At 35.7% G+C, this 27905-nt stretch overlaps 1 protein-coding gene and 1 long non-coding RNA gene across 13 annotated transcripts in view; one reads left to right on the top strand and one right to left on the bottom strand.

The window, feature by feature from the left end:
* Nucleotides 1–8908, bottom strand: part of LOC129427520 (uncharacterized) — a 93184-nt gene extending 84276 nt beyond the window's left edge. For 2 of the 9 annotated variants that reach the window (XR_012373193.1, XR_012373189.1), the window contains exon 1: nt 8093–8255. This is a non-coding gene — a long non-coding RNA (uncharacterized lncRNA). Of the gene's footprint in view, nt 1–8092; nt 8259–8822 lie in introns of those variants that run through there. The other 7 variants (XR_012373186.1, XR_012373190.1, XR_012373192.1 and 4 more) reach the window with 7 other exon arrangements.
* Nucleotides 8909–9912: 1004 nt separating this feature from the next.
* Nucleotides 9913–27905, top strand: part of s100p (S100 calcium binding protein P) — a 31956-nt gene continuing 13963 nt past the window's right edge. For 3 of the 4 annotated variants that reach the window (XM_055184745.2, XM_073875959.1, XM_055184746.2), the window contains exon 1: nt 9913–10069. In XM_055184745.2, coding sequence (XP_055040720.2) covers nt 10044–10069 — 26 coding nt within the window. In that variant the 5' untranslated portion in view covers nt 9913–10043. Of the gene's footprint in view, nt 10070–13771; nt 13889–27905 lie in introns of all 4 variants that reach the window. The other variant, XM_055184747.2, reaches the window with a different exon arrangement.

Consider the following 27905-nt stretch of genomic DNA (forward strand, 5'->3'; position numbering starts at 1 on the left):
CATTAGCTTCATGCTGGTCCAATTTGATTCCCTCTGCGCACAGTTGTCGTCGGTCTCCCTCTCAGCCTCCTTTCTATTATGAGGTGTTACTGTAAAAAAATGCGCTAAAAATGGCATTTTAAAAACCGGATGGTTTATTTATAGTTCGAATACGGATATGTCACGTCATGTTCGAATGCATATTCGAATATCGAATAAAAAGTGACAGCCCTAGTCACAAGCACCCAACACACAAAAAACATTATCGCACTATCACTGCATAACTTATGATTCACTACATTCGTACCGTTTACATTATATGCACTTATGCAACGATTGCCAACAAAACACAGATATTTGATGCAGTTTTACTTAGTGCCTGCAACTCATGACCCAGTTGTATTATCACTGGGACCGAACCATTTCAATGAAATCCAGCCTTAAACAAACATACTTGCACAACTCCACTTCTACCACATATAAACAAACTTTATCCATTGATCCCATAATGCCTGGTTCTATAGGTAGCTGCACAAGTTTTTCCAGTTGAAGTGACCATATAAGGACTTCCACTGTACTTGCTGCACTGCTTACACAACAGATTCATTAGTCGAAAAAAACTTCCTGAAACTTGTACAAACCCAGACGAACTACATTCAGCACAGAAATACTCGGTCATACGACCAAATGGTTCTTTGAAGCTTAGCCCATGTTTAGCATGAGGAATCCAACTCTTTAACTGTGTTAATAAGCACCATTAGACTTCCCCCTTTAATTACATTAAACATCCAGAGATGGCTTCTCGGAAAGGGCTTTCTATTATAACTAAGGCCTAGTCCTAGCTTAATCTAAACCCTGTCTGGGAAACCACTCCCCAAAGTAATAAGACAATCTTAAAAGAGAGAGAGAGTGAGAGAGGGAGAGAGAAACCATTTATGAATTGCCGTAACACACAAATGGTTACTAAGCAATTTATACACGTTAAAAACAAATTTTTAACACTCCCGTGAGACAGTGTGACTGGATTCACTGATAATCCACCACAATAAAGCTTCACCCAACAGAACATGCTGTACGTGAATTGAAATATAATGCATTACTAAAGGTAAATACTCCAAGGTCTTTCAGGCAGACGCATGCAGCACCGGGGGACAGAGTCAAAGCTGCATCTCATTTCAGTATGCTCATGTTGAGAAATTAATAATTCATTGGATGTTTACACACCTGCAATCTATTGTGAAACAAAAAGCATGGCACTGTGAAATTCACAATCATATAAAACGGATCTCATCGAAAACAAATCAAAACGCACATTATTAAACCGGTTACCTTTGATTCATCTTTAAAATAAACACCCCTTTATTCATTGCATGCAGCATGTTTATACTGATTAGTTACAAACATGCCATCATAATTATTGTATCGTCTTGCTTGAAACAATTATAAAATATCCACAAAAAAAAACATTAGGCAGGCAGTGACAGTGCAACCCAGTATTATGAAATTATGTACCCATAGTCGCGTAAATTTTTGATTCTTTTCCGTGAGACTGTCATGTTTTTCTGCATTTTTACGTGACTGTATCACACATTTCTCTTTACGTGTCATTGTCTACAACCAATCATTGTCTAAGTTTTAATGAGCCCCTTGTGTCATACTGACTTTTGTTGTTGTTTTATAGGGTCATTTATAGAAAATAGTTTGAAAGTGTAAAACAACTTCAACATTCACCAACAACTAACATTTTGAAAACTAACATTTTGAAAACAATTAAAAAAAAAAGTATAATAACAATTATATCCTATCGTGCATTTAATAAAACTAAAATTATTAGTTAAATTTATAACTTAATGATTTTAATTTCTTATGGGGACTCACAGCAGTTGCACTGTTAGATTTTCTGGTTGCACCACCTGACATCTGGAATGAAATCAGAATCATAAATATACTTTTCAAATACGCAAATACAATTAAAACATGTTTGATAAAAAATTCTTGTTTTACATGTTTTGTAACAACTACTGATATTCGTGAAATTTGTTTAAATGAACATATAAGTATCTTATTTTGAATGTATAATCATTTAAACACCATTTTCAACAGTTGCCTTAAATTTCTAATTTGTACAGACAGTTTCCCCTCCTGACATTTTACAATTTTGAGATACAAAAATTAGTATTTATTATTAATTTTAATAAGTTAATAATTTTAGTTTTTATAAATGCATGCTAAGGTTGTCTATTGACATTTTGGTTGTCTCTGACGTCAGCAGGAAATGTGACGGTCCTTACCATGTTTGAAAGATTCGCTCACAATGCAATGCTGACAGGAGTTAATTTACAGGCTGTGAGTCAAAGCGGGAGGAATTATGATAAGTAAACTGTTGCCTACAATCTGTGTGTTTGTTGTAGTCCAAGAAAAGAGATTTACGTTAGAGACGATAAATCGCGTCATCGTTTACTTTGGGGTTTGTACCTTTTGCATATCATTAACATGTACTAATACACACTTACACGCCAAAGGAAAGGTAAAATCGTGAATCGGACCATAGTTGTCCAGAAAAAAGGAGATGTATGGTCACCCTAAAGTAAATTCTGCAGCAAAAAGCTTACATGATGTGCCTTTAAGTTATTTACTCATAATAGTTCCCTCCAGTGAGCTGATAACCACTGAGCAGATCATATACGTATATAAGTATCGCTGGTTGTTGCCGTTTGGACCTGTGTGTGTGTGTGTGTGTGTGTGTGTTACATCAGTAGAAATAGGTCACATCACACTCGCAGTCTGAAAATTATGCAATGCACTAGGAATGTGCTTTTAGCTGGAAGAGAGCTGTGAGTAGCTCTCAGATTAATAACAGAGGAAAGCCGGTGCAGACTAATAGATGACAAAAACAAGCCGGGCCGCTTCATTCATACATCAACCGATCAACCAAACGTGCCTGAGCCATTTAAGTACTATCAATGCAAATGTGAAAATTTGCGTAAATGTACCCGCAGGTTTGTGAAGACAAAGGTGAGACATTGACAGCAAACACAGGACTCTGTTTTGCTTCTCCAGCCAAGATTGCAACAGCACGCTGACAGCTGAAGTGCATGGGCCTCTGCACCATTCCCATGGCAACAGGTCACATGGCTTCTGGGAAGAGCCAACGTGGATCGCCTGTTATTTCATTATGAGATGAGGGTGCCGCCTGTCTTTTTTCCGGCCTCACATACGGTTAGCATACACATACGAGAGACCCCCACCCCGGATCGTGCACAGTAATTGAGAATGACACAGGCTTTTACTGGAACAGGGAAATAAAGATGTAGTATTAATGACTGGAGTTATTTTCGTGACATGAAATCTGCATGCAGTCATGAATAAGTGGATGGTTATAACAGTACTGGCCGTTTCGTACGAAGAACAAACAGATTAGAGTTTAATTGAAAACGGCCCCTGAAGAGCAGCCAGTAAACAGCTGTGTTGACGCCATAACAATTTAAAATCTGGTTGCAGAGTCACTCTCCAATCTTGCTTTTATGATAACAAATAGGCAAGTGGTTATATAATGGGACAATTATATAACATGTATATTAATACAGATACGGGAGTATACAGCGTTCGGTGATAGCGCTACGTTTGTATGCATGTGCTGTCTGTCTAGATTCACTAAAGGATTTATGCAAATCGTAATGCGTTCAAAAAATGAGCGCTGGATGTAATTTGCATGTCGCAATTTTAAACCTTATTTTAACTTCCAAGTGCATTTAGTTTAAATGCATGGACACGTGCATAGTGTAGTTACAAATGCACTTTTGGTTGTTTTCTGGTTGCACTTTAGATAACTCTTAGATATACCAAATGCACATCATTATTTTAAAATCAAAACGGCACGTTTGCATACTTACATATTAACTGTAATTCTGTCCACATGCAAAACACGTGGCACTGATTCAGACAACTGTGTAGTAGAGAAAGATAACATTTTTATTTGACTGACTGTAAACGTTGTTTCCTTCTTTCGATAAGATTTATAGATAGGGACATTTCCTGGATGTCCTTAAGGGCTTAACCTCCTTTCCATAGTTCGCCTTGAATCTGTTACAGTATATAGCCTAAGATATACGGTTAGTAGTAAAGCACATAGCTGCAAAAACTTCATCTCTTTGACAATGCCTAACTGCACTGTATTCATTACTGCAGAATACTACACAAACACATGCACACTTCAACACGGCCCCAATAGGTTTGCTCTGACAACAGCGAGGGCTTGACTTAGTTGCCATGCCAACAGGACTGAACAAAGAAGACAGCAGCAATACACGATATGAGAATCACAGCTTCATACATTCATATTCACTGCCACTGTACAAAATTATTGTATGCATAAAGCATCATTCTCAATGTTATAAAGCCCCCTCTCAATAACTAAGGACTATGTTCTCTATTATTAAATAAATAACATATTTATTTAGTCATGCATTGCATTTGCCATTATCAAAGATGCTATCCGCACATTTAGCAAACAACTTTTAATCTGAGTTTTACGTATATAATAATCTGCTTGTTTTTTAATACGTTTTCTCCTTCAGTATTTAGATCACCCACTTGAATTACTCTGTAGGGTTTAGATATAAGTGATGTTTGCTAAGGCAAGCATAGCTCATAATTACAGTACACTTAAGACAGAAATAAAAATAACCTTAGGAACTTCGTCATGAAACTATTTTGTTGGTTGTGCAAAAGAAGAAAAACTCAAATCTTGCAGATTGTTGGGGATAGGTGTGCAAATTATTTAAACTGTCCAAAATCAAATATTGTAACATACAGTGCACCCTGAATTAGCTGAAGCACCTTCCTATCGACCATTAAAATAGTACATTCTGTATAGCATACTTCAGACGTCCCACTGTGCAAAAAATCATTTCAGGCAGGTAGCTCAAAAAAAAACTATAATAATTTGTCCAACCAATCAGAAAACTCTCCCGGTCACTTTCTTGCTTCGTCTTGTCAATCGCTATGTCAATCTTTTCAGACTGAGATGCTGTAAAAACAATTTGAACCTGACCTCTTTAACATGTTTCATGTAATTATTTCCGGGATATTTTTACGTCATTGACAGGCTTTAGGGAGCAGGAGATACCCGGAATGTCTGGGCGAGGTGCGATGTCTGGTATAGTATTTGTAGGTATGTAGTATGCACTACATCCTCAATGTTTCCATGGTCATGCAATCCATAAATATGTATAAAGGCTAGATGTGTTACATCCTCTCGAACGGCATCACCTGGCGGCCTTCTTACCACAGGCAGCTCGCTCACTCATAGCATTGAGTTTTAATGGTGCAGTTACTTTTAAATGACCATAAGTTGCTCAATTTTCTACCAATTTTCAAACGGTTTGTTTTTTTACAAACATTATTAACGTGGCTATAATTCTGGATGCTTTTACATGTTTCATGTAAACTCAATGCTACCAGTGAGCGAGCTGCCTGTGGTAAGATGGCCGCCAAATGCGGACATTCCACTCAATTGGCCAGCAGCGCGGGCGAGACATCTAGCCTTTATACATATCTATGATGCAATCCATTTGTTCAGACATAATATTCTTTATGCATACTGATCTTCGCCTACTAATAAAAGTAGGCAATTATGGATACAAGGTGACACCCATGAAGTGATGGACCTTGGGCCTCATTTATAAAATGCGTAGAAACCATCCTACATTTGATCTTACGATCATTTATCAAAAATGCGTAGGTGTAATTCATAAACCGAACGTACGCGCGTACCCCTTTCTTTCATATGTAAAATCTCACAAATGATCTTGAACTTGTGAACACCGGAGCAGTTTCAGATCTCTGCCTTTAAACGATGCATAATTAATGTTACTAACATATAAAATAGCGCTTGTTAATGTTTAAACCCTTTTCGAGCAGCAAGAATGCTTATATTTCACATACCCGTTCACATTCCCCAATAGTATTTATACATATATATCAATATATATGTATCTCTCTCAAGGGTTTTTCTCCTCCTAGGAGTTTTCCCCCTGGACTAGCCAGGAGGGTTTTTCTCCTAGGGTTTTTTTTCATCCCCTGGAGAGTCCGCCACCTTTGGCTTAACTTACTACTTTACTGTATACGTTACATTATTACTACGCTCGCTTTTCTATGTTTTTCCTACATCTATTAATGTAAAGCTGCCTTGAAACAATTAATATTGTGAAAAGCGCTATATAAATAAAATTGAATTGAATTATATTTCCAAAAACTTGCAGCAATCAGACAAGCAAAAGTGCTTGTAATATGGACTTTGCCGTGGATTTTTGCATACGCACACTTAACAATCAAATTTGCACGCTTTATAAATGAGGCCCCTGAGTCATATTGTGTACTAGAACATCACAGAGATCAGTCAGATGGCTCTATGACTTGTAACACCATAGCAACACCCTGCCAACCACCCAGAACAGCCTAGCAACCACACAGCTACAACCAATGATGCCTGACATGGTGTTTGTTTTCTTCAGAAAATGTCTTTCTGCCTGCGCAGACCTGCATTCAGCTCATAACAGCATTATATCTAAAGCTAAAATAATCGGTCACCCTGGTATAAGGTGTATACTTCAGACGACCCAGCTTGTACTGTAATCTCTTATCATATCTATATTGGCTCATATGGACAGCGCTCACGCTGTGCTGTAATGCTTTGCATGTGTAATTGTAGGCGTTAAATCACATGGTTATTTTTAACCACCCGATGTGATAGGAAGTCTTGTGAGATTTGTAGATAGCAACTCTCGGCTCTCAGCTGCATGACTTCAGGATGAGTAAAGACAGGACTAAATGGATTGATCCTATCTTCCCTCACCCCAACCCCCCTTACTCAATCTCTTACTACAGCACTCGCTGGTTCTTTCAATCTGGAGCGATTGATTAATCTCTTCGATTAAAGACCCCCATAGAGCTCCATTATCTGTACTGGGTACGATTTCAGCGCTTCACCAGAAATTCGTAGACTGCACCAATTAAACAACACACCCCTGAGATTTATCGCTTTTTCCTCTTGGGTACGCCACAGCAGCTACAGCGTAATTTATTCTAAGTGAATGTGTAATATAAGTAGCAGGTTAGTAGGGTTACCCCCTTCTGGTACAGCAGGGCAGACCACCGAGTCTGATTGAGTCAGCCACATAGAAAAAGACTGACTGTAGCCGACTCATATAGCACACACTACCAGCTACAGAAGTTTTTTGTTCATCAAAGCCCAACGCTGACCAGACTATTCCTGATTCAGCCGATTCCCAATAGTTTGAGGGAAAATTAAACGTGACTACATTAGTGTAACGTTGGCATGGCTAAAGTTTCTTCTGCAATGTTTATTTTTGTTATTATCCATCCTGATTGCACAATCACAGATTTGTACTGTCTATGTTAAAAAGCTTGGCTTCCTTGAAATGTAACAACTCAATATATCAATGTTAAATTTGTGGCTTTTTTTCTCAAATCGGAAAACCAATGCCAAGTGTGGATCAGTCAAGGGAGATGAAAGGATAGAGAGACGGGGGAATGTAAACATGAACTTCAGCATGTTTTTGTGGAAACAGAGCCACCTAGTGCCTGGATGTGTATGTAAAGCCTATATAAGGGAAGGTGGATATCTAGGGGTCTGAAACTGTGAAGACATCAGAGAAAAGACATGCTGAGAGATTTCTAAACAAAGCTGAACTCTACAAAAGACACAACTTTAAACAAGCAACGTTTCATTTAAAAGGAATAAAGAGATAATGTAATTCATATGAAAAGTACACTGTTTATAATTTTACAGATTTAATGCAGTACTGGTGTACAGGTGCACTTCATAAAGGGGTTATGATGCCCCTTGCTGGTAGTTACCGTAATTACGCCCTTTCCACAACTCACACATTTCTTTGTATTTTCTCAAAACTTTTAATTTGGCAAAATGTTTCAATTTGTTGTAGTAGATAATTTGATGGGTTCTTAAATGCATGGGAAAGACTTATCCTGTGACACACATCTCTCTCTTGCAGGATCGATCTGTGCGTCGATCTTGTCAACCACTGCCATCTACTGACCCTGAGCAATTTATACCAATTTATCTACTTACCTGTGTTTACAGGATCCTTTCAGTTCTTAATTATAACAAGTTAAATCATCCACTCGTTTTAGTTTCCTTTGGATTTGGGTTTCTTCGACAGTTTGGCTAAATTGTGTACATTTCTAACCGTTGTTTTACCGCGCATGTCCGATGGCGCACTAGAATGATACTAGGCACAGAAGGGCCGTTTCTCAATCCGAAGACTGAAGCCTCCTGAGGTCGCATATCCAGGCTGCATACGTTATCAAGACTGACTTATTTCAGAATATTAGCAATTATAAAGTTGACTGTTATTCTTAGTTAATAGTAAATTGTTGTAATATGCTTATGAATTGCTTATGTAAAGCTCAGTTACCTTAAATAAACCATGCTTGATGACGTATTCAGCGACCTCCGCAGGCTGCAGCCTTCGGATTGAGAAACGGCCAGTCAGATTTTGTGTCAATATCACTATAAAGTGCCTTTGAGACTGCAAAATTCTCCCCCTCAATGTAAATTTTTATGACAGGGTGGACATTTTTAGCTAAAGTTAGCATTTAATGACCACATGATGTAGCTGTAGTTAGCTAGTTAAGTGGTTTACGGTTGAAGCCGTCTGTCACTGTTTAAAATACATATTTAACTTAGATTTTCTGCTAAGTTTTATGTTAATTCATATTTTAAAATGACAGGGTGAACATTTTAAGCTTGACAACACGCAACAATGATGAAAATAAGAAAAATAATTGTAGATACTTACTGTGTGTGCATTATATGTTTTAACCTCCACTGAAGAAAGACCAAATGGGGGATGGGATGGATGACTACAGCAGTTGGTTTCTTAAAGGGACGTTTACCTCAAAATGACATGGTGGACAGCAATTTCAGGTACACGTGCAAAATGCTTAATATTATTATGAAACTTGAATAAAAATTATGAAAATGACTTGTTTAATCAAATATCTTGTTGAGGACAATAAGATTTTTTTTCAAGTTTTGGAATTTTATGTCATTTATTTATTTTTTATACTCACTAAAGTTAGCTGAGGAGTGTCTGGGACATGCCAAAATCGCATACATCCGATCCGATCAATGAAAATGGAATAAAATGAGAAAAACCCATAATTTGCAAGAGAGACTTATCATTATACTTGCATGTGTGTAAATGTTTGGCCATTTATAATAAAACCTCACAATTTCATTATTTTGGATTATAAATTCATGATGACTGAGTGATTCTGGTGAGGACAGCAAAAGGCACTTTATCGCGATACAGGCATGGACCGGTATAAGATTCTGGCAGTATGAACCTTTCACAAAAATACCACGGTTCCACGGTGTTGCTGTGTTGCCATTGCAACACTACAATGTGTTATTTTCAAATGCCAGGTAAAAATAAAGCCTTTAAATTATAATATGCTTTCAAAAATATATATAATATTTTCGTAATGTAGGCTATATTAAATGTAAACATCAAATCAATCACCTGACTTAATGATTTAATGAATTTTATATAAACACCGCTCATACCTTGGAGACGGTATCACAGAACAATTAGTGGTTTCGAAACCTTGACTGTTTAAACCCTCAGTATACCTTGAAACCGGTAACCGGCACATGCCTTTGACTCTATTTTCATTTTTGGTTATATATCAATTTAAAGTTTTTGCTGTTATTCTGAGTGTTTTATTAAGATTGGAAAATAATTGAAATCATGTACAGTTCACATGGATTTATATAGAAGTGAAAACACATCACAAAAACACACCTCATGTCTAAACTTCATAGCCAATTTAAAGCCAAAATTTCATTATTGTAGATATTATTTAGAAGTCTTATTTTCCTTTAAGTTCCCTAGTGCTCCCTCTGTGCTTCTGTCAGTAATGTAGGAAGTGCTACATACTTCCTTCAATTCTTTCCTCCTGGGACCAACACAAAAGTGCTCTGTCACAGTATAACAGTATTGCCGCCAGAAAGATACATGAAAGAGCCTGTAAGAGAACAGGGGTAAGGCTTTTCCCTCATTATTCAGTTTTTCCTTTTGTCTACCCGTCTATCGGGTTTTCTTATCTTGTTTTGATTGTGATGTTTTGAGAGAAATGATTTCTTGGTCCAATCAGAGGATATTTGGGAGATGTTCATTAGTTTTAATGATAAGTAAAGTAGTGCTGTAAGGCACCGATCCACAGAAAATACAATATTCATACAAAAGGAGATATTAAATATTTACGATTTGAATGAAGTTTAGGCTTCCTGTCACCATAGTCTGTCTCAAAACAACCAATATTGTGCACCAATATTGTTTTGATAATCTTTTGTAAACACATGCTTACTATTTGATTTTGAATGCTTATCTTAAGTGTTTGAAATCCATAAACATTTGAAAGCTAGAGGCTGAACAGACTTATGTGCAACTCAAGAGCTACAGCACTAGATGGCAGAGTAATTTAAAGAAGCTTTGTCCCCTGTGTGTCTGTCTGAATAAAATGGTAATTTTACCTAGAAGAGAGCCGAATCCAGATTAAATATTCTGCAAAATATAAAAAAACATAAACATTAACTTCATATTAAACTTTGAATTTGAATTCATCTGTAGTTTCTGTATCCATTTTTCCTTTATAAAATGTATACAGAATATAGGTTTTGTGTACTTGTATAACAAGAGTAAAAACAGATTATAATACGTTTTTTAAATACATTTTAACAATTAATTTTATAATTTTTAATGACTGATCATTTTGTAGACATTTGCACTTACTAAATACCCTGTCAAGGTTTCTTTTACAATAACAACGTGCTGGATGTATATTATCCCATTTATTACACAGCTAATTGTCACATTAGTGAACAATTGGACACAAAATATTGACTTGAAATATTTATTAGTTAATTTGTAACAAATTCAAATCTGACATGAGAAAAGAGACAGCGGAGTATTACATTAACCCTTGTATTATGTTCCAAGTCAATTTGACCCTTTTTGATTCTTAACTCTTTCCCCGCCATTCACGAGTTATCTAGTCTGTTTTTAATTGGAATTAGTTACAGCATGTTTTCGGTTGTGTTGACGTAGTAGTTTGCTTGTAATTTTGAAATATCGCTAATATCGCTAATTACGCTAATTCTTAAAGAACACAAAATAGAATATCTGAATCCAACTAAATACAATCATATTGCATACTTATCTTGCCAAAAGAAACACTGCAACAACCCTTCAGACCCTTTGCCTCCAGCAGCTAGTCCCAATTTGTGGTAAAGCAGTAACGTAAAGTTACCGATGTTAATTTGAGTTTTTGCTGTTTGCTAATCCTGCACTGTAAAAAAAATCCGTAGAAATTGCAGCTGGGTTGCCGGTAGTTTGCCGTGGATTTGGATTTTTGTTTTTTACTGGCAACATTTTGTTCAAGGTTAGATGAACATTAAACATTTACAGGTCTTTGTCTTTACAGAGTAAAACTAAAATGGCAGCATCAAGCAAAGCATTCTGGGAAACAAAATCTGAAGCAAAAAAACTGAAAAAGGTTGATGATGATTTCTGGTTCCCAGAATGCTTTGCATGAGGCTGTTATTGTATGGTTTTATTCTGTAAAGATAAAGACTTGTTAATATTTAAAATTTATTTAACTTTGATTAAACTCTTCAATAACATTGTAATTTCTACGGATTTTTTTACAGTGTGATGGAAATTTCTTTCGTTTTGTGGCTCCTGTGCATGTTGTCAATTCAGCAGGAAAGTTTGCCTTTCTCCCCTGTTTACAGACAGGAGGTGAGCGCACGTAAACGCGCTGATGACGTATGGTGTCTGCGTGAACAGGTTGCGCAGTGAAATATGCAAAACACCTTTACAGAAGAGGGCATGCGTCCAATTATTGCGTTCGGTCCAAATTCAATGATTTGTTGAACATTTTTTGGTCCTTAGCCTTTCACAAATGACATATATAAAAATGAATTTAGACAACTTAACATAGTGATGGCTATCAGGATGTGAGGAGACTTTTAACAAGCATAACTAAAAATGTTTCTGGATTAAAGGACAAGTTCGGTATTTTACACTTAAAGCCCTGTTTTCAGATTGTTTATGATGAAATAGAATGGTTTTGCCTGAAATTTGGACATATGATCTTTTGCATCTTTTGCAGCGATTTATGTGTGAGCATATCAGTGAACACCCCTGACCACTCGGTGAGATTTACGTCTTTGTAAACGAAAGTTTAATGCATTTTAGGAAGGATTGTTCCAGTGCACCTATGCTGCCATTGTAGAGGTGGGAGGTGATAAAACAAACACCCCGAAAATTCTCGGGCCAGCATCATATGTCCAAATTTGAGTCAAAACCGTTCTATTTCACCATCTGAAAACGGGGCTTTAAGTGTAAAATACTGAACTTGTTCTTTAAATCAGATACCCTGCCTTTAAGAGAAAACATTTCTCTGCCAATGACGCTTTCCTGACGAGTTTTTATGGTAATCTGTAATTCCGCTATTATCCACTAGATTACCAATTTATAAAAAAACTGATCAATTTTAAACTCTGTGTATGTTTTGATCTTCATTCTGAATCTGATCTCTAACAAAATTCCTTTACAAAAATGCAATTATTTCAGCTTTTTGTTCAAAATTTGATATTTAAAAAAAAGGATGAAACTTTTTTCCCAGTTTTGTTTTTTTGGCCTTGAACATGCATGCAAAGTTAAGATACATGTTAAAGTATACGCAAATTCAATTAAATTTGACCCCCATTTTTTTGTTCCAAGGCAACTGTATAGACACAAATTAAATACATTTATTGCATATATGTTGGTGTTTTACTACACTGGAAAGGGAAAAGTAAGCTTTTCTCACTATTTTTAGTACTAAGAAAGACTTCCTCAGACACAGAAAAGTAAAAGTGAACTATCATTTCTATTTTCAATGTACATGAAATACTAAATAAAACAGATTAATTCAGACCCACAGAAAATCCAGATGTGAATACAGGTGATAGGAAAAGATGCAAGTAATGCCCCACAAAAAACATGACACCAAAACCAGCACCATTTGTGTAAAATGCAAGAAGGAATAAGTTGTTTATTTAGGATGTTTTAAACATATGCATGTTCAAAAGAGAAAAAGTAACCATGTTGAAGAAAAATGTTCAACATTTGTTAAAACAAACATGTTAAAAATTGTGGTTATATGCATTCTTTTTAATATTGTAATAATATTGTTTGTAATGTGTGACAAATACTGATACTAACTTGGTCCTGTTCATACCTAAATCTTTCTTAATATTTTCATAATGTGATATTTGGGGAATTGCATGAATGCAGTTAGTGTCAGCTCCATCAAAATCATTTTCTTCTGTTTTTGAGAATCTGAAACAATGGTTTTCTCCCCAAAAAAGGGGTTTTCTATTGTTACAAGCCAAAGAACCCAAATCTGGTGCTATTTATACCCTTATGTTTTAAGAGTATACTTAACAGATCTCCTCACTTTCCAGAGTATTACTTAATGCCTGGCTAACTCTGCCAGGAGTTGTGTGTATGTGTATGTGTGTGTGTTTGTGTATATTGTCATACAGATACTTGTTGACTAATTTTAAGCATGACAAAGCAAGTGAGTCTATTGTGTCCACCACTCTTGTTTCACCAGCAGCTATGTGAAACATTTTGAGCAGACAAGCTTATGCTCAGAGTTAGCACGTCTCTGAAGCTAATGGTGCTCTTTACAGACAGGCTTAACCACTAGATCATCTCCAGAAGACTTTAAACTGCCACTGACAGTAACAATCACTGCTGGGAATAAAATCATTGAGCAGGTAGACCCAAGAGAACAAAGACACCTGAAGGTAGGCACAAACCTGTTAGATTTTCAGTTAAACGTGTAAAAGATTTGGTTGGGATCAAAGGATAGCTCATTCTTTATATGGGATTTGTTGTTAGTTAAGTTTTCTTCAGATCCCTATATTGCTCATTCATTTTATGATATGGTTGTGTTTGGTTATTTGTTTGTGTATGTGTGTGCTGGTGACAGACTACGAATAAAGAAAGAAGTTTAGAAAACATTGACAGAAATTGATTTTCTAGCCTCAAGACACCAAAGCCTTATCCGTCATTTCACTTTTAAGTCTCGTCTTGTTTGTTGATTAAACTTTGTTGAGTCTTTGAGGATTGCTTGACTATTACAACATTCCCCTGGGCCGTGACTTTGGCTTTTTCCTTTTGGTTTTATAAAATTACCATCAAAATGAACCAATGCTGTCTGTTTTATCATAAAAACAGACATTTGAGAGTAGAGTTAAGCAGTCATCTTCCTGGTGTAACAACAGGGTGTCTGAATTTTTTGCCCTGACCTTTAGACCTGTATTTGGTGAAGGCCCACTGTCTGACCTTCACAGAGTGCAATGGGAGTGCACAGTCTTTCTGGTGCCGTCGTTCGCAGCTAGCATACCAGATCTCAAGGCCGCAGACAGCAAAGCCGTGTCCCATTAGCACTTTACACAAAGGGGGTTTTCGTGCATGGCTCCATCATGATTTATAATTGTCTGTGAAGGACTGTAAAGCCGACAGATGCACCATTGGTTTACATTTGAGTATAGACTGTCCCTGCTACTGTAAAGTTAAGGAGGTACTGAATAAATGATTGGTTGACAATGTAGAGCTATGAAATACACGTGGATCACATAAGCTCAAGTATTGAAATCTCTGATTGCAAACTTTGATATCTTTGCGAATTTGAGCACAGTTTGAGTCACCACTAAGATTTCTTTCTGAAATTTAGGAGGTTGTCTTTTTCTTAAGTGAACTGATTTGCTTTATCAAACCGATTTGCTGTAGATAGAAACAAAGTGCATCTAATGCTGCGTTTACACCAGCCGCGGTAGAGGCGTGAAGCACGAGTGATTTCAATGTTAAGTCAATGTGAAGACGCGTTGACGCACATCTGGGGGTCTTGCGGCGCGGATGAGGCATTTGGCGCTGCGCGGAAGACACGTTTCCGCCTCATTCACACGTCTAGTTTGCGCGAATTGAGCGCCTGGTGCGGTACGCGCGAATTATGCTTTTTGTGCATTTTGTGTTCTACGCAAATTGCCGGCTGACGCCTGAGTTGAAAATTTTGAACTTTGGTGGAATTTCGTGCCACGTTAACCAATCAGGAGCCAGCTTGCTGCAATGGCGGCAGCCCCGCCCGGAGTCACTCATTCAACATGAAGGAACGCTTGATATTGTCCGTAAACAGTCACCCGGAGCTATAGACCATTTCAAAAGATGTAAACAATACTGGTCCAGAAGCACTTCCTGTTTCCGTTTTTTAACACTAGATAAACATTGGGATAAAATAAACTAACAGAACATATAAACCTGAATTAACTGAAGTTAAATAAACATCTTAAAGATAATAATATATGTGAAATAAAAAAAATAACTGTCACAAACTGTGTTTCTGGACCAGTGTTGTTTACATCATTTGAACTGGTCTATACAACCAAAGTTCTTATTTCTATAGAGACAGGAATAAAAAGGACCTCGCTTGGAAGTGTGCCAGTGAGGACAACGGGCAACTTGGTAATTTGTAATACACATTTCACTTTTGAGTCACGTGACGCTTATCGACCCGTGCCGTTTATTTTCCCCCATAGTAAGGTTACCAAATACAAACTGGTAACTCTCTCGATAAATGCACAATCAACATCAGTCATCCTGCAAACAGACAACCACATAGCACTTGCCCCTCCCACAAGAAGCAGAGTTTGCCTCTGACGCACGTCAAATGCTTGCTTTTTCTACGCGTCTCCTTCGCTCTACACGGGTGAATGCATTCAAACTGTTTAAGCGCCTGAAACGCGGTTGGTGTAAACGCAGCATTAGGCTGTAGTTGAATGTCCCTCTACATTAATAACAACACTGTGTACTGCATTTTTAAAAGATGCCAAACTACAATATATTGTTTTCTTTTTATCATAAAAGCCATGTTGCATTTGACCGAGCAAACTTGTATTACCAGAGCGTGAGCATATTTAAATAAGCTAAACCTTTTATCACAGTTGTTCGTTTGCCGGATGGGTGCAGAAAGCTTTGAAATACCAGCTGATGCCAAGCACTCCTACTTACACACATGGCAACTCATTCCCACAATTCCTGGGACAATTTGGCCTTTTTGTAGCTGAAATAGTACAAAACCATTACTGTATTGTCAAGCTATTTTGTGTATGGTTGCCAATGAATAAAACGACTTTCTTACTAAGCATTTTTGTCTTGTTTTCAGTACAAATATCTAAAAATTCTTAAATCAAAATGCATTTTCTTGATGAGCAAAATGACCTAAGAAAATAAGTTTAGTTTATAGGTGGAAAAATCTAATTTAAGTGAATTTGATTAAAAAATGTGACAATAAAAAAAAATCTTGAAATAAGTTTACTTTTTTCTTAAACATTTAATTCAAGAAAAATTAAAGAAAAAAATTCTTACACCATTGGCAGATTTTTTTATTTTATTTTTTTAGGTCATTTTGCTCATCAACAAAATTCATCTTGATTTAAAGGTCCTGCCATTCTTTCTGTGTTTCTGAAGCTTTGATTGTGTTTACATGTGTTCATGTTTCATGTGTAACAAAACACTGTATTTTTCAAACAATTTACTTATCTGTATAGCGCTGTTTTCACTGTCCTAAAAACGGGCTGATGTCTTTCTTGTTCTATGAAGTCTCTCCTTCAGAAATATGTATTGAGTTCTGATTGTGGTTTGTTTAGTGTGTTGTGATTCGATAGCAGCTTAGCTTGCCGTTGGCTTAGCTGGTGACTAACGTATTCCTCTGGGTGGAGTTTAGTCAAAAAACTGTTCTAGTGACGTCATTAAAGCAGGAAGTAGAGGGTTGTAGTCAAAACTGGCCATTCGCTGTATAGGCTTTGACAGGGGCGCAATGAACAGTTTCAAGGGGGGTATGCAAGACAGAATTTTGGGCCCCTTCCTTTAGAGGATTGTTTGATTTTCATACCATAATGTGTAGCTATATAAAATTACTCAGTTGAGTGCGTTTATTTAATTTCACAGGTCGCATTTGCACTAAAAATAAATTCATGAAGCAAAATAAAAAGATTTATTTGAAAAACGAATAGCCTACCATTTTAATCTGGTAAGGCAGAAAACATTCACGTGATTTGGAAAGTGCTTTGAAAGTCGCGGCAGTCGAGTTTTCTGTGCGATTTTATAAGTGAAATGTGTACAATTATGTTTAGCCTAATAGTTCATTCTTCAGAGTTCATATTGATGATCTTATAGTTCATTTAAAAATATTCTTACAAACTGACTGTATTCGTCAGAAAAACACCAAAAACCTTATATTCTCTTTATGTCGCTGTTCTCTGTGTGTGTGGTATGTGTTCCGTCCTCCGCTCATGACAAAAAGCGTAGCCGGCAAAATTAAAATTAATATTACGTTGATCTTTAAGAGTGTGCGCTTCGCCCGTGCACGCCCTTCGCCAGTGACACAGAAATTGCAAAAAGTACAATCGGCTAAAGTTTTAAATATGACGTTGATTTTTGAAGTAAAAAAAATGCTGCAATCAAATGTGCTGCTGATGGGCATGCAAATTTATTTCTGTGCATTGAAGGCTTATATAATTTTGTACATCCAACAACTATCATTACAAAGATAATACTGCATGTTTTGGCATTTGGTAGTAGGCTATATTGCAGTAGTTAATATTTGTTACGTAATGAAATGCACGGTGTTCTTTTTTTATGTTCTTTTTCTTTAATATTCACAACACTTATCAACAAAACATTGATTAAAATTAAGAGACAAACTATATTAAACGAAATTCATTTGAAGCAAACATTTGAAGCAAACAAAACTTAATTTAAAGTCGGAAATGATGTCTAATGACCGAGTCCATTTGTAACGTCATATTAGCCTTCAATCCATTACAACGCCCAATCTATGGCGTTTAAAATTAGAGTCTTAATAATCGAATTAAATTAAAACAAGACATTAACAACATTACAACAATATTTAAACACAACAATACTCAAACATAAATATAAAACGGACATTCTCTATTAGGATGCATGTTAAAAACAATCTGATATAGCGTTTATAATAGCTGCAAGTTTACAATTTTGGGCAAAACCTCCGTTGCAACCCTGAATAAAAATGAATCACTTTCACTTTGAAAATGATGCGCTGTCACATTAAAACCAGCTCTTAGTCATTTAAAATTTAACTCAATTATGGCTTACACTATTCTCCTATTTCATGTTTATTTAGAAAATAATATTTTAACTCCGCCTATTAAGTTATTGTCTGTCTTAGAAATGCAATAGTTGTCAGCAGTCGCTATGCTAATATTTCCTTAAATAAAGCTCTTGCTGTCCTTTTGTATTATCACAAATATTTTTCATTTTTCATGAAACATACAGTTTACGGATCAGAATGCTTTTAGTGGCATGTGAGATCTTACCTTGAAATGCCAAACTATAGGGCTGTCGACTATTTGTGGTAACTCTGCATAGCAAACCCGCCAAACTGATCCCAAACAAAAATGTTGTCTACTCACCTATATCCATATCCGCAAAATCAAATTAAAAACCACCAGAACCGCCAAATATGTAATTGCATCTACTAGGTCATGATTGCATGCTGTTTTTTTTAAAGTGTCTCAATTTTACTCAACACAAAGTTTTATATTAATTTACTTTACATTTTACTAGTGTTAATAATTAAACGTGTACAATAAAAAAAAAACGGAAAAGTGATGACGATGGGGCCCCCTAGTGTACTTATGGGCCCATATGCCTGGCATACTCTGAACCCCCCCAATCGGCGCCCCTGGGCTTTGAAAGGTCAATTCTGTTAAAGAAAATATATCGCCTGGCAGTGAACTTTGAACTTTATCATTTTAAAGGTATTATTTATGCTATTACAGCAACATTACATACTAACTAGGTTTAAAAATGGGATCAGAAGGAACGTGACTTTTAAGAATTTTTAGATATTTGTACAGAAAACAAGACAAAAATATTAAGTGAGAAAGTCATTTTTTTTGCAGTGTATTATTTGACCATTGCAGCAGTAGGCTTTAGACAACATAACACAGACACAACTGACTTTGTTTTTGCTTAAGCTGGCACTGAAGCTTAACTTTAAAACCATGTATTTGTCTGTACCTCTTGTTCAAAGCTCTCAGCTTGTTAATGAACTAAGCTCTATTATTGTTTTGACCTTGGGGTCAAAATGTTGAATTATAAAAAGCTAAGTGTGTTCTCCATCAGATATTTCCACCTGACCTGCTCGGGATTTGTCACTAGGTCTGCTAGTAAAGCGTTGACATGCTACTGTTTGAAGATATATTGGGAAAAGCATGTGTAGCTAGATAGTTACTGAAGGCCTGACAGGACCACAATGCTTTGTGTGACAGCAGACAGTGACATCTAAGAAAAATTCTTTAGGTTCTTTAGCAAGTGCACAAGCTTATTTACTCGTCTAAGGTAACATGATCTGCTTGGTCGGGTGATTCTGTACCGCAAAGAGAGACCATGCAGCCGACACAATGAAGTGACATGGTTTGCTTATGACCTTCACTGGGCTGTTGATTAAAGGATAACAATAAAACAAACAGGATCATTAAATAAAATTTTTGATCTGGATGGCTGTAATTCATCGTGATGATGTACAGTGTGTGCTTTGTGTGAGTCTTTTGTATGACTGTGATTATGATGACTCGTTGGTGTCATTGACCTCTTGTATGTTTAACTTTAACATGGGTATGTTTGCAGACAGTTTGTATCCCTCTTATGTCTGTTATGCAGACCTGTTTAGCAATGCATTAAATGAAAGACTGTGTTGATGTCAGAGTGTGGAGCGATATTACGATAAACAAAGATTTATTTTAATTTTTGTATCCTTTTGCATGACTGATCTAAAAATACTCATTTTCATTAGACCAGCTTTTATACAATAATGCTGAAACTATTGAGGTTCAAATAGGGCAAGAGGACAAAAGGGGAGCAATTACATTAGAGAAAGTTAGAGAATGACAGCTACATGTACAAAGGTAAAAAATAAAAAAACTTTGTTATAGAAGTGATTATTCTTTAGCGTGATTGTTTAGAAAAAGATCAATAATGGAGGAAATATGTTTACTGAGTGTAGCCAAACTTTTATTGCATCAGGATGTGTTTTTACATGTGTAAGAAATTCTGCATTGCTGGCTGAGATACTTCCCATATGGCAAAAAAAATTCTGGCAACCATATATTTTACATGTATGCAAAATACATTTTATTGACAGTGAAGCTCAATAAAATATATTTTTGCAGTTAAAACCTTGTCAAATAAAACCCTTCAAACATAATACAATATTTCCTTAAATTGAAATATGTGGAGGTCTAAATATATATTTTTTAAATATATTATAATGTTTGATTTATTATGTATATAATTAAGTATTAACATATAAAAAATATATATTAAAATATGCATATTATATTAATATTATTATATTATATTATTATTATATTATTATATTATATTATATTATATTATTATTATATATATATTAATATATATAAATATTCAAAATTATATTAAAAAATATATATTTTTTGCTGTATGAGTTTGAAGTTTCCGCTTATATAAGACACTTATATAAGTTTCTTTGTTTATTGTAAAAATATAATTATAGTTTCTATGTAAACAATTTTGATAAACATTACAAGAGTCCATGATTTTAAATTAAATTCAATGTTTGCATATTTTTACTTGATCAGTATCTTAAACATACTACATATTATAAGAACAAAAATATTTATTTTTAAGTTTATTTTTCCCAACTTTAATAGCAGTTTTATTTATTTATTTATTCATTTATTTATTTATTTTTAGATATACACCTTATATGTTGAATGGCTACATATACTTTTTAAAGCATACCGCCCCAGTGACAGCTTTTCCGTTTTTTTCCCCTTTTAAATTATTATTTAAATCTCAAATGTTTTTTATAAGTCATATGTAGTATTATTTCACTATAAAAATATCTTGTTTAAAGGAGACATATCACGAAAATCGGACTTTTCCATGTTTAAGTGCTATAATTAGGTTCCCAGTGCTTTTATCAATCTAGAAAATTTAAAAAAGAACAACCCAGTAACTTAGTTTTGGTAAACAATTCTCTGCAAGCATGTGAAAAAATAGGTAGCCTAATTGAAATTTGGCTCCCCTTGTGATGTCAGAAGGGGATAATATATGCACTATCCAACCACAGCACTGCCATTTAGTGCAGAGATCAGCTCATTTGCATTTAAAAGGACACACCCAAAAACTGCTATTTTTTTGCTCACACCTACAAAGTGATAATTTTAACATAATGATCTATATGGTAAGCTAAAACTTCACATACGTACTCTGAGGACACCAAAGATTTATTTGACATCTTAATAAAGTCTTGTGAACTGTCCCCTTTAAAGGATATTAAGTCCTATAAAAGCATATTTTAACAAGACAAATACAACACTCATCATAACAGTTTCTCTGTGGTATTGTTTAGCAGTATGAGTTGTTTCCTGTGTGCCTTGTGTTCTGGACTGTGTTTGGTGATTTATCTCTGTTGTTTAGTTGCCATTTCATTACTCTATATGAGTGCAGCTGTCTGAAAGAGTCTGAGCGACTGTGATTAACAGTCTGTTGACTGGATCTCTGACCAGAGGCAGAGCTGGAGGAAAACAGCAAGGTTTATATTCACCCGTTGATGGCTGCTGTCGAGAGTGCTCTGCTTTCTCCCTCAAATGGTATTGACAAACAGACAGGTTGTGCTCTCTTCATGTCAATCTCTCAAGGCCATTTCATCTGGTTTGTTAAATAATCACTGCGTTACCCCATGCTGCAGCATCTCTTACCGCAGCATCTCGAACAAAGATCTTCAGATAAACCCAAAGAATTTGGATTATGGTCAGAAATGTAAACAGCACAATTGCATTTATTACTGTGTTCATCTGAATTCTGCTCTTCCTGAATCCAGGTCCCAAAAATAGCACCCAGCTGGTGTCAGACTTGAAATACCACGTTCCACAAATGAGTAAGGCAGTTACTGGATGTGTTTACTGGGGTAATAAATGTTATCATCTAGACACTTTTCAACACGCTGCCCTCCAAATGATCTGTTTGCCATGTCGTGACACCATAACAATGAACCGTAGTGAAGACACATTTTCTCTTTTGTTGTTTCAACCTCACTTACACTTGTACAGTTAGTCAAGCAATATTTACAGCCTCCTCCACACACACACACACACACACGTGTTTAAAGCTAATCGTGGCACTGATGGTTGTAAATTTTACGTTGTACAATGTGAGGCATGCAATCCTGTGATGATGTCAGACTCCAGCTGCTGTGTGGAGTCATGAAAGAGATACTGACCTTCCAACACCAAAGTCTTGAGGATACACACAGATCCTCTTAAACCATCTGCTTCAAGGTCTTAATGCAGAGTGTCTCTGTATTTGTATTACAACATTACAGGCCTGATATTTAAGATGTCTGATGTCTGGACCAAGAAGGTCTGTAATGCCTGGTGACGCTCGCGAAAAGAGACACTCGCGTTTGCCAGATACTCGCATAATCTCATGCGTAATCAGAGTTTACTGCTAAGGGAGTGTCTAGCGTGTATTTTGGGAACGTGTGCGTCTCTTTTATCCTAAACGGTTTTGACGCGTGTGCAGCAGGCTCTTATTTTGACAAAACACGTGATGCACACAGGATCTCTCGACACGCAGAACACATATTTTGAAAAAAGGAACCACACACATGATACTCCGAACACTTATTTTGAAATAGCTCGGATGAGCAGTCACGAGCCGCCACTGCTTAATTTCATGAACAAATCAAAAAAAATGTGTTACTTTAACTTAACAAATGAATTTAAACAATTTCAGCTTGTTTTTATAAGTTATGTCAACACGTGTCAAAACTTCATGCTGCATTTGTTTTGCAATTATTTAATTACAAATAACTGAACATTGCTTGTTGTTTGCAAACAAACCTTTAAACCAAGCAGTTTTATTGTCCCCTTATTTAACATCTTTACTCTTGTAGTTCTTTATGTTAATGGTGAGAGAATTTCCCCATGAGCCACTTATGTTCAATTATTTATTCAGCTTTAAAAGAAGGACTTGAGTGCTTTGATAGTCACAAAGCCTTCTTTTAGCATCACTTAATATCATGAAGTTAAATATTCATGGTTGAAGCTGCTTTCTTTATAAATGTATCATTCAGATCACACTTTGCATTTTTGTCATAAACGTAAACAGTTTAAGGACCAATCCTCTCATCAAACTTGTCTCAGTATGTGACTAACATTTGCATTCAGTTTTGCGAAATAACGCATTTGTTATTCCAAACCCTAATAAGCGTTTGAATTCCAGTCAGCAGCCTTAAAAAAACAACAAAAAAACTAAAAATCTCATTAGTGTAATAGACCTGAAAATGCTCCATTAAAAGGTAATTATGTTTGCTTGATGGGTGCTGTAAATTAGCAGAAAAACAAACGGTTGTCAGGATCTGAAGCAGTAATTGAATCAAGTTTTCAGCTTGAAAACAATGTCTTTATCTGACTCTGTAAACAGCCAGTGATTTACTGACAAGTTTTGCCATCTTTTGATGACAATGTTTCTACTTCATTAGGTTTTTATTTATGGACACAGTTCAGAACTTGATTGATTTGCCAAGTTTTTCATTTTTATTCAACCAAGAAAAATCACAGATGAGATCTCTTTAATATCTCGGTTATTTCCCCTAAATATCAAAAAGATTAAAATGAAAGCAAATTGAAACTTTAGCTTAAGTCTTCTGTGTCTCAGATATTTTTCTTGAGAAAAAGGCCCAGAAATCTCACGTAAGTCTCCATTAGAGTTACAGAAGAGATTCAATTTTCCAGGTCTGCAATCAAAAGTCCATAGATTTTAATATGAACTTAAACATTTCTCATCAGATTTAGCCAAACGTAGATTCATCCACATTTAATTTACAGCTCGATGTGTTTTAACAACTTATTTGTTTCTATTTTTATTTCACCTAAGCAATTTAAGGAGATACACCTGGGACTAAGTTGATACACTGTCAGAAAATATTGTAAAAAAAATGGTTCCTAACTTTCACTGGGGCAGTACCCCTTCAAAATGTTTCTAATATCTACCATTTAGGTACGGATATGTATACATTTGGTACCATTACCTACACTGTAAAAAAATTCCATAAAAAAATGTAAAATTCCGGCAGCTGGGGTGCCAGAAAAATACCGTAAAATAAAGGGCGCAATGAATTACAGAAATGTTTGCATAATCCATTTTTTACTCTCATTCTGGCATAATAATCAAGGACTTTGCTGCTGTAACATGGCTGCAGGATATTACGCAGTGGCCGAAAATAGTCCCCTGCTATTGAAAGTTACTAAGGGTACACTCTAAAAAAATAATCCGTAAAAAAACGGATAATGTCCTGGCAGAAAATTACCGGTACTTTTTCCGTTTTGTTTACAGACATTTCCGTTTATTCAAAAACTGAACATTCTCTAGATTTATAGAACACTGTCCGTAGATTTACAGAACATTGTCTGTAACCTTTAGGGACACTTCAATCTGCCTATGAAACGCAACAATGGTGACAATCAACAACAAAGCTTAATGCCGCAATGCATGCTGGGTACCAGGATTGTAGAAAACTCTCTTAACATTTACTCTCACCATTTTTGAGATTTGTATTCAAAGTGTTGATGTCTCTGAAGCAAAAACCACAGCTGACACATTTGCTTCAGTCTTATTCAATATAGTGTGTTTTTAGATCAGCATAGAATGTCACTCTTATACATTTCAGTTCTTTATTCTTATTTTATCATTTCATATTTAGATGTTAGGCAGCATAACATTAAAACAACTAAGCTTATACATATCATAGATAATTCTCCTTCCTCAAGCAACAAACAAGGTGTAATTGCTACAAGCAAAAACACTTTTGCAATGCTAAAAGAGCAGAGTCAGTTCTGGAAGGTCAAGGGACAAAAGCCTAACTAAAGGGAACACTAATCACCATAGTGGTGACTTCAAATGAATCTAAAACAAACACAAACTGTAGATTTAATGTGATAAATGTTGTGGTAAATATCCATTTGACTTACACGTCACGTCAGAAAGAAGATTTTTTTCTACTAAATCACATTTGTCGATGCTGGAATAGTTTAACACTTGTATCTTGTTCTGACAGCATTTGTTTAGAAGTTAAACATCATCCATGTTAGAAAATAACTCTGCTAGCAAGTTGTAATTTTAGGTTTCAAACAGAGATGGTGATAGAGAGGCAAAAGTGAAAGATTGCAGCAGGAGTTATTGCACCCATAATGCAACATGTTATAAAAAACAGATAAATGCCTGTAAAACCTAAATACGGAAAATTCCTTCATATTTACACAGTACTTTGTCCGTTTTTTTACAGATTTTTTTTAGAGTGTACTATTTTCGTCTGCTGCATAATATCATTGCACGTCCTGCACCCATGTTACAGCAGCAAAGTCCTTGATTATTATGCTATCGCATTAGTCGCTCTAGATTACTCGCGTGATTTAACTTCATGTCATGCTAATTTTTTGCTCGAGTTTAATATTTTCAACTTGGGCGAAGACGCGTTTCAGGTGAATAGTGTGTGTTTTCGAGGCCAACTCGCCTCCCATATCGCGTCATTCGTATCGCCCCGCGCGAGGACGTGTCTGATCGCGTCTTTGCATTGACTTTGTATGTAATCTACTCGCGCAAATCGTTGAACTTGCTTCTGGTGTGAACCAGTTACACCAGAATGAGAGTATAGTTCCTAGTCATATCGGCCTAGAAAATCCCAACTTTAAATTTTCAGTCGGTTTAGTACACGATGTAACTACAGAAGAGTCAAGTTTTAAATAGGAAAAATATCAAAACTCTTTGGTTATTTTTTAGCGCGATCAGATTCAATGGATTATGTTAACCTATGCTAAAAGTGATACTGCCAGACCCAGAGATCAACTGAATGGATTCCAAAATGGTAAAAATCAAATGTTTAAAGGAATAGTCTACTCATTTTCAATATTAAAATATGTTATTACCTTAACTAAGAACTGTTGCTACATCCCTCTATCATCTGTGTGCGTGCACGTAAGCGCTGGAGCGCGCTGCGATGCTTCGATAGCATTTAGCTTAGCCCCATTCATTCAATTGTACCATTTAGAGATAAAGTTAGAAGTGACCAAACACATCAACGTTTTTCCTATTTAAGACGAGTAGTTATACGAGCAAGTTTGGTGGTACAAAATAAAACGTAGCGCTTTTCTTTTTTTAAAAGAGGAACTAAATTTTATGGCGTAATAGCACTTTTGGGAGTACTTCGACTCGGCGCAGTAACACCCTCCCTCTCCCATTATGAGAGTGAGAAGGGGAGCGGACTTTTCAGGCGAGTCGAAGTACTCCCAAAAGTGCTATTACGCCATAAAATATAGTTCCTCTTTTAAATCCGCTTAGAAAAGCGCTACGTTTTATTTTGTACCACCAAACTTTCTCGTATAACTACTCGTCTTAAATAGGAAAAACGTTGATGTGTTTGGTCACTTCTAACTTTATCTCTAAATCAGGGGTCTCCAACCTTTTTTCATGGGAGAGCTACTTTCTAAAAAATAAAAGTGGTCGAGAGCTACACTCTAAAAAATTTGCTGTAATTTTGCAGCTGGTTGCCAGTAACTTACTGTAGAAGATAAAGTCAAAAAATGTTTCATGTTCATTTAACTTTGAACAAAATGTTGCCAGTAAATAACATAAATGTAAAATCTACGGTAAGTTGCTGGCAGCTAGTTGCCAGTAATACCCATTAATACTGTAATTTCTACAGAGGTTTTTTGCAGTGTACTTGTGTCACGTAATACCTAAATTAGTGAGTTAATAGACAACGATCTATTAACTCACTTTGATTTGAACTCTTTCCACTACAGCATTTTTTTTTAAGTTGCCAGCCAGTGCCAGCATTTTTTTTATATTTTTCACAAAATGTTAATACCTTAAATGCTTTTCTTTAAACATAAACATGCGATACATCAAATGAAACAACAGATCCTTTTAAACAACAACAACAAAAAACTTTCATGTTGTCTTTGTTTATACTTTTTATCACCCCTTAGATATGGGTAGGATTCTTTTCCAAAAAACACATTTTGAATAAAAAAATCATTTATTAAAGATCAGATTTAGAAAGATGATCCAAACATACATATAGTATTTTGGATTCATATAGGGATGTGCATGTATGTAATTTTTTCATTTCGATTAATCCATAGGTCTGAAAAACGAGATGCCCTTTTCACTGCCCTGCCCTCAGTTAATCCATTGTGAAAATGAAAATATTTTTATTAAAAACACTCAAATAAAACTTAATTTTGAAGAAACTGCGACAGAAAAATGAACACAGATTATTAATGAAATAGATGTTTTTTAACAGAAACCTCTAAAAGAAAAAGTTGCGTGATGAAGTGAAACTAAAGGGTTAATAAACACAAACTGATGCGCTTATATACTGTATGACACACTCTACATAATATTAAGCCTTATACAACATAAATGTATTATACAACGTGCATCTGCACAAAATGCAAGACTTAAACTAAGTTAGGTACAGGAGAGAAGTTTAACTCCTGTTGTGGATGCACATCATCAGCATGCTTTTAAACACGTCCAGTCAAAGCACAAGCTTCATATTTAACCAGCCTTAAGTCTTTTGCTATCATTTTAGCGATTAACGTTAGCTGTGTCATGTCATCCTCTGACCTGTTCTCAGTCAAGATGTAATGCTCGTATGGCTCTCTATTT

Source organism: Misgurnus anguillicaudatus, chromosome 14 (genome assembly GCF_027580225.2).
Source record: "Misgurnus anguillicaudatus chromosome 14, ASM2758022v2, whole genome shotgun sequence".
NCBI classification, from domain to species: domain Eukaryota; kingdom Metazoa; phylum Chordata; class Actinopteri; order Cypriniformes; family Cobitidae; genus Misgurnus; species Misgurnus anguillicaudatus.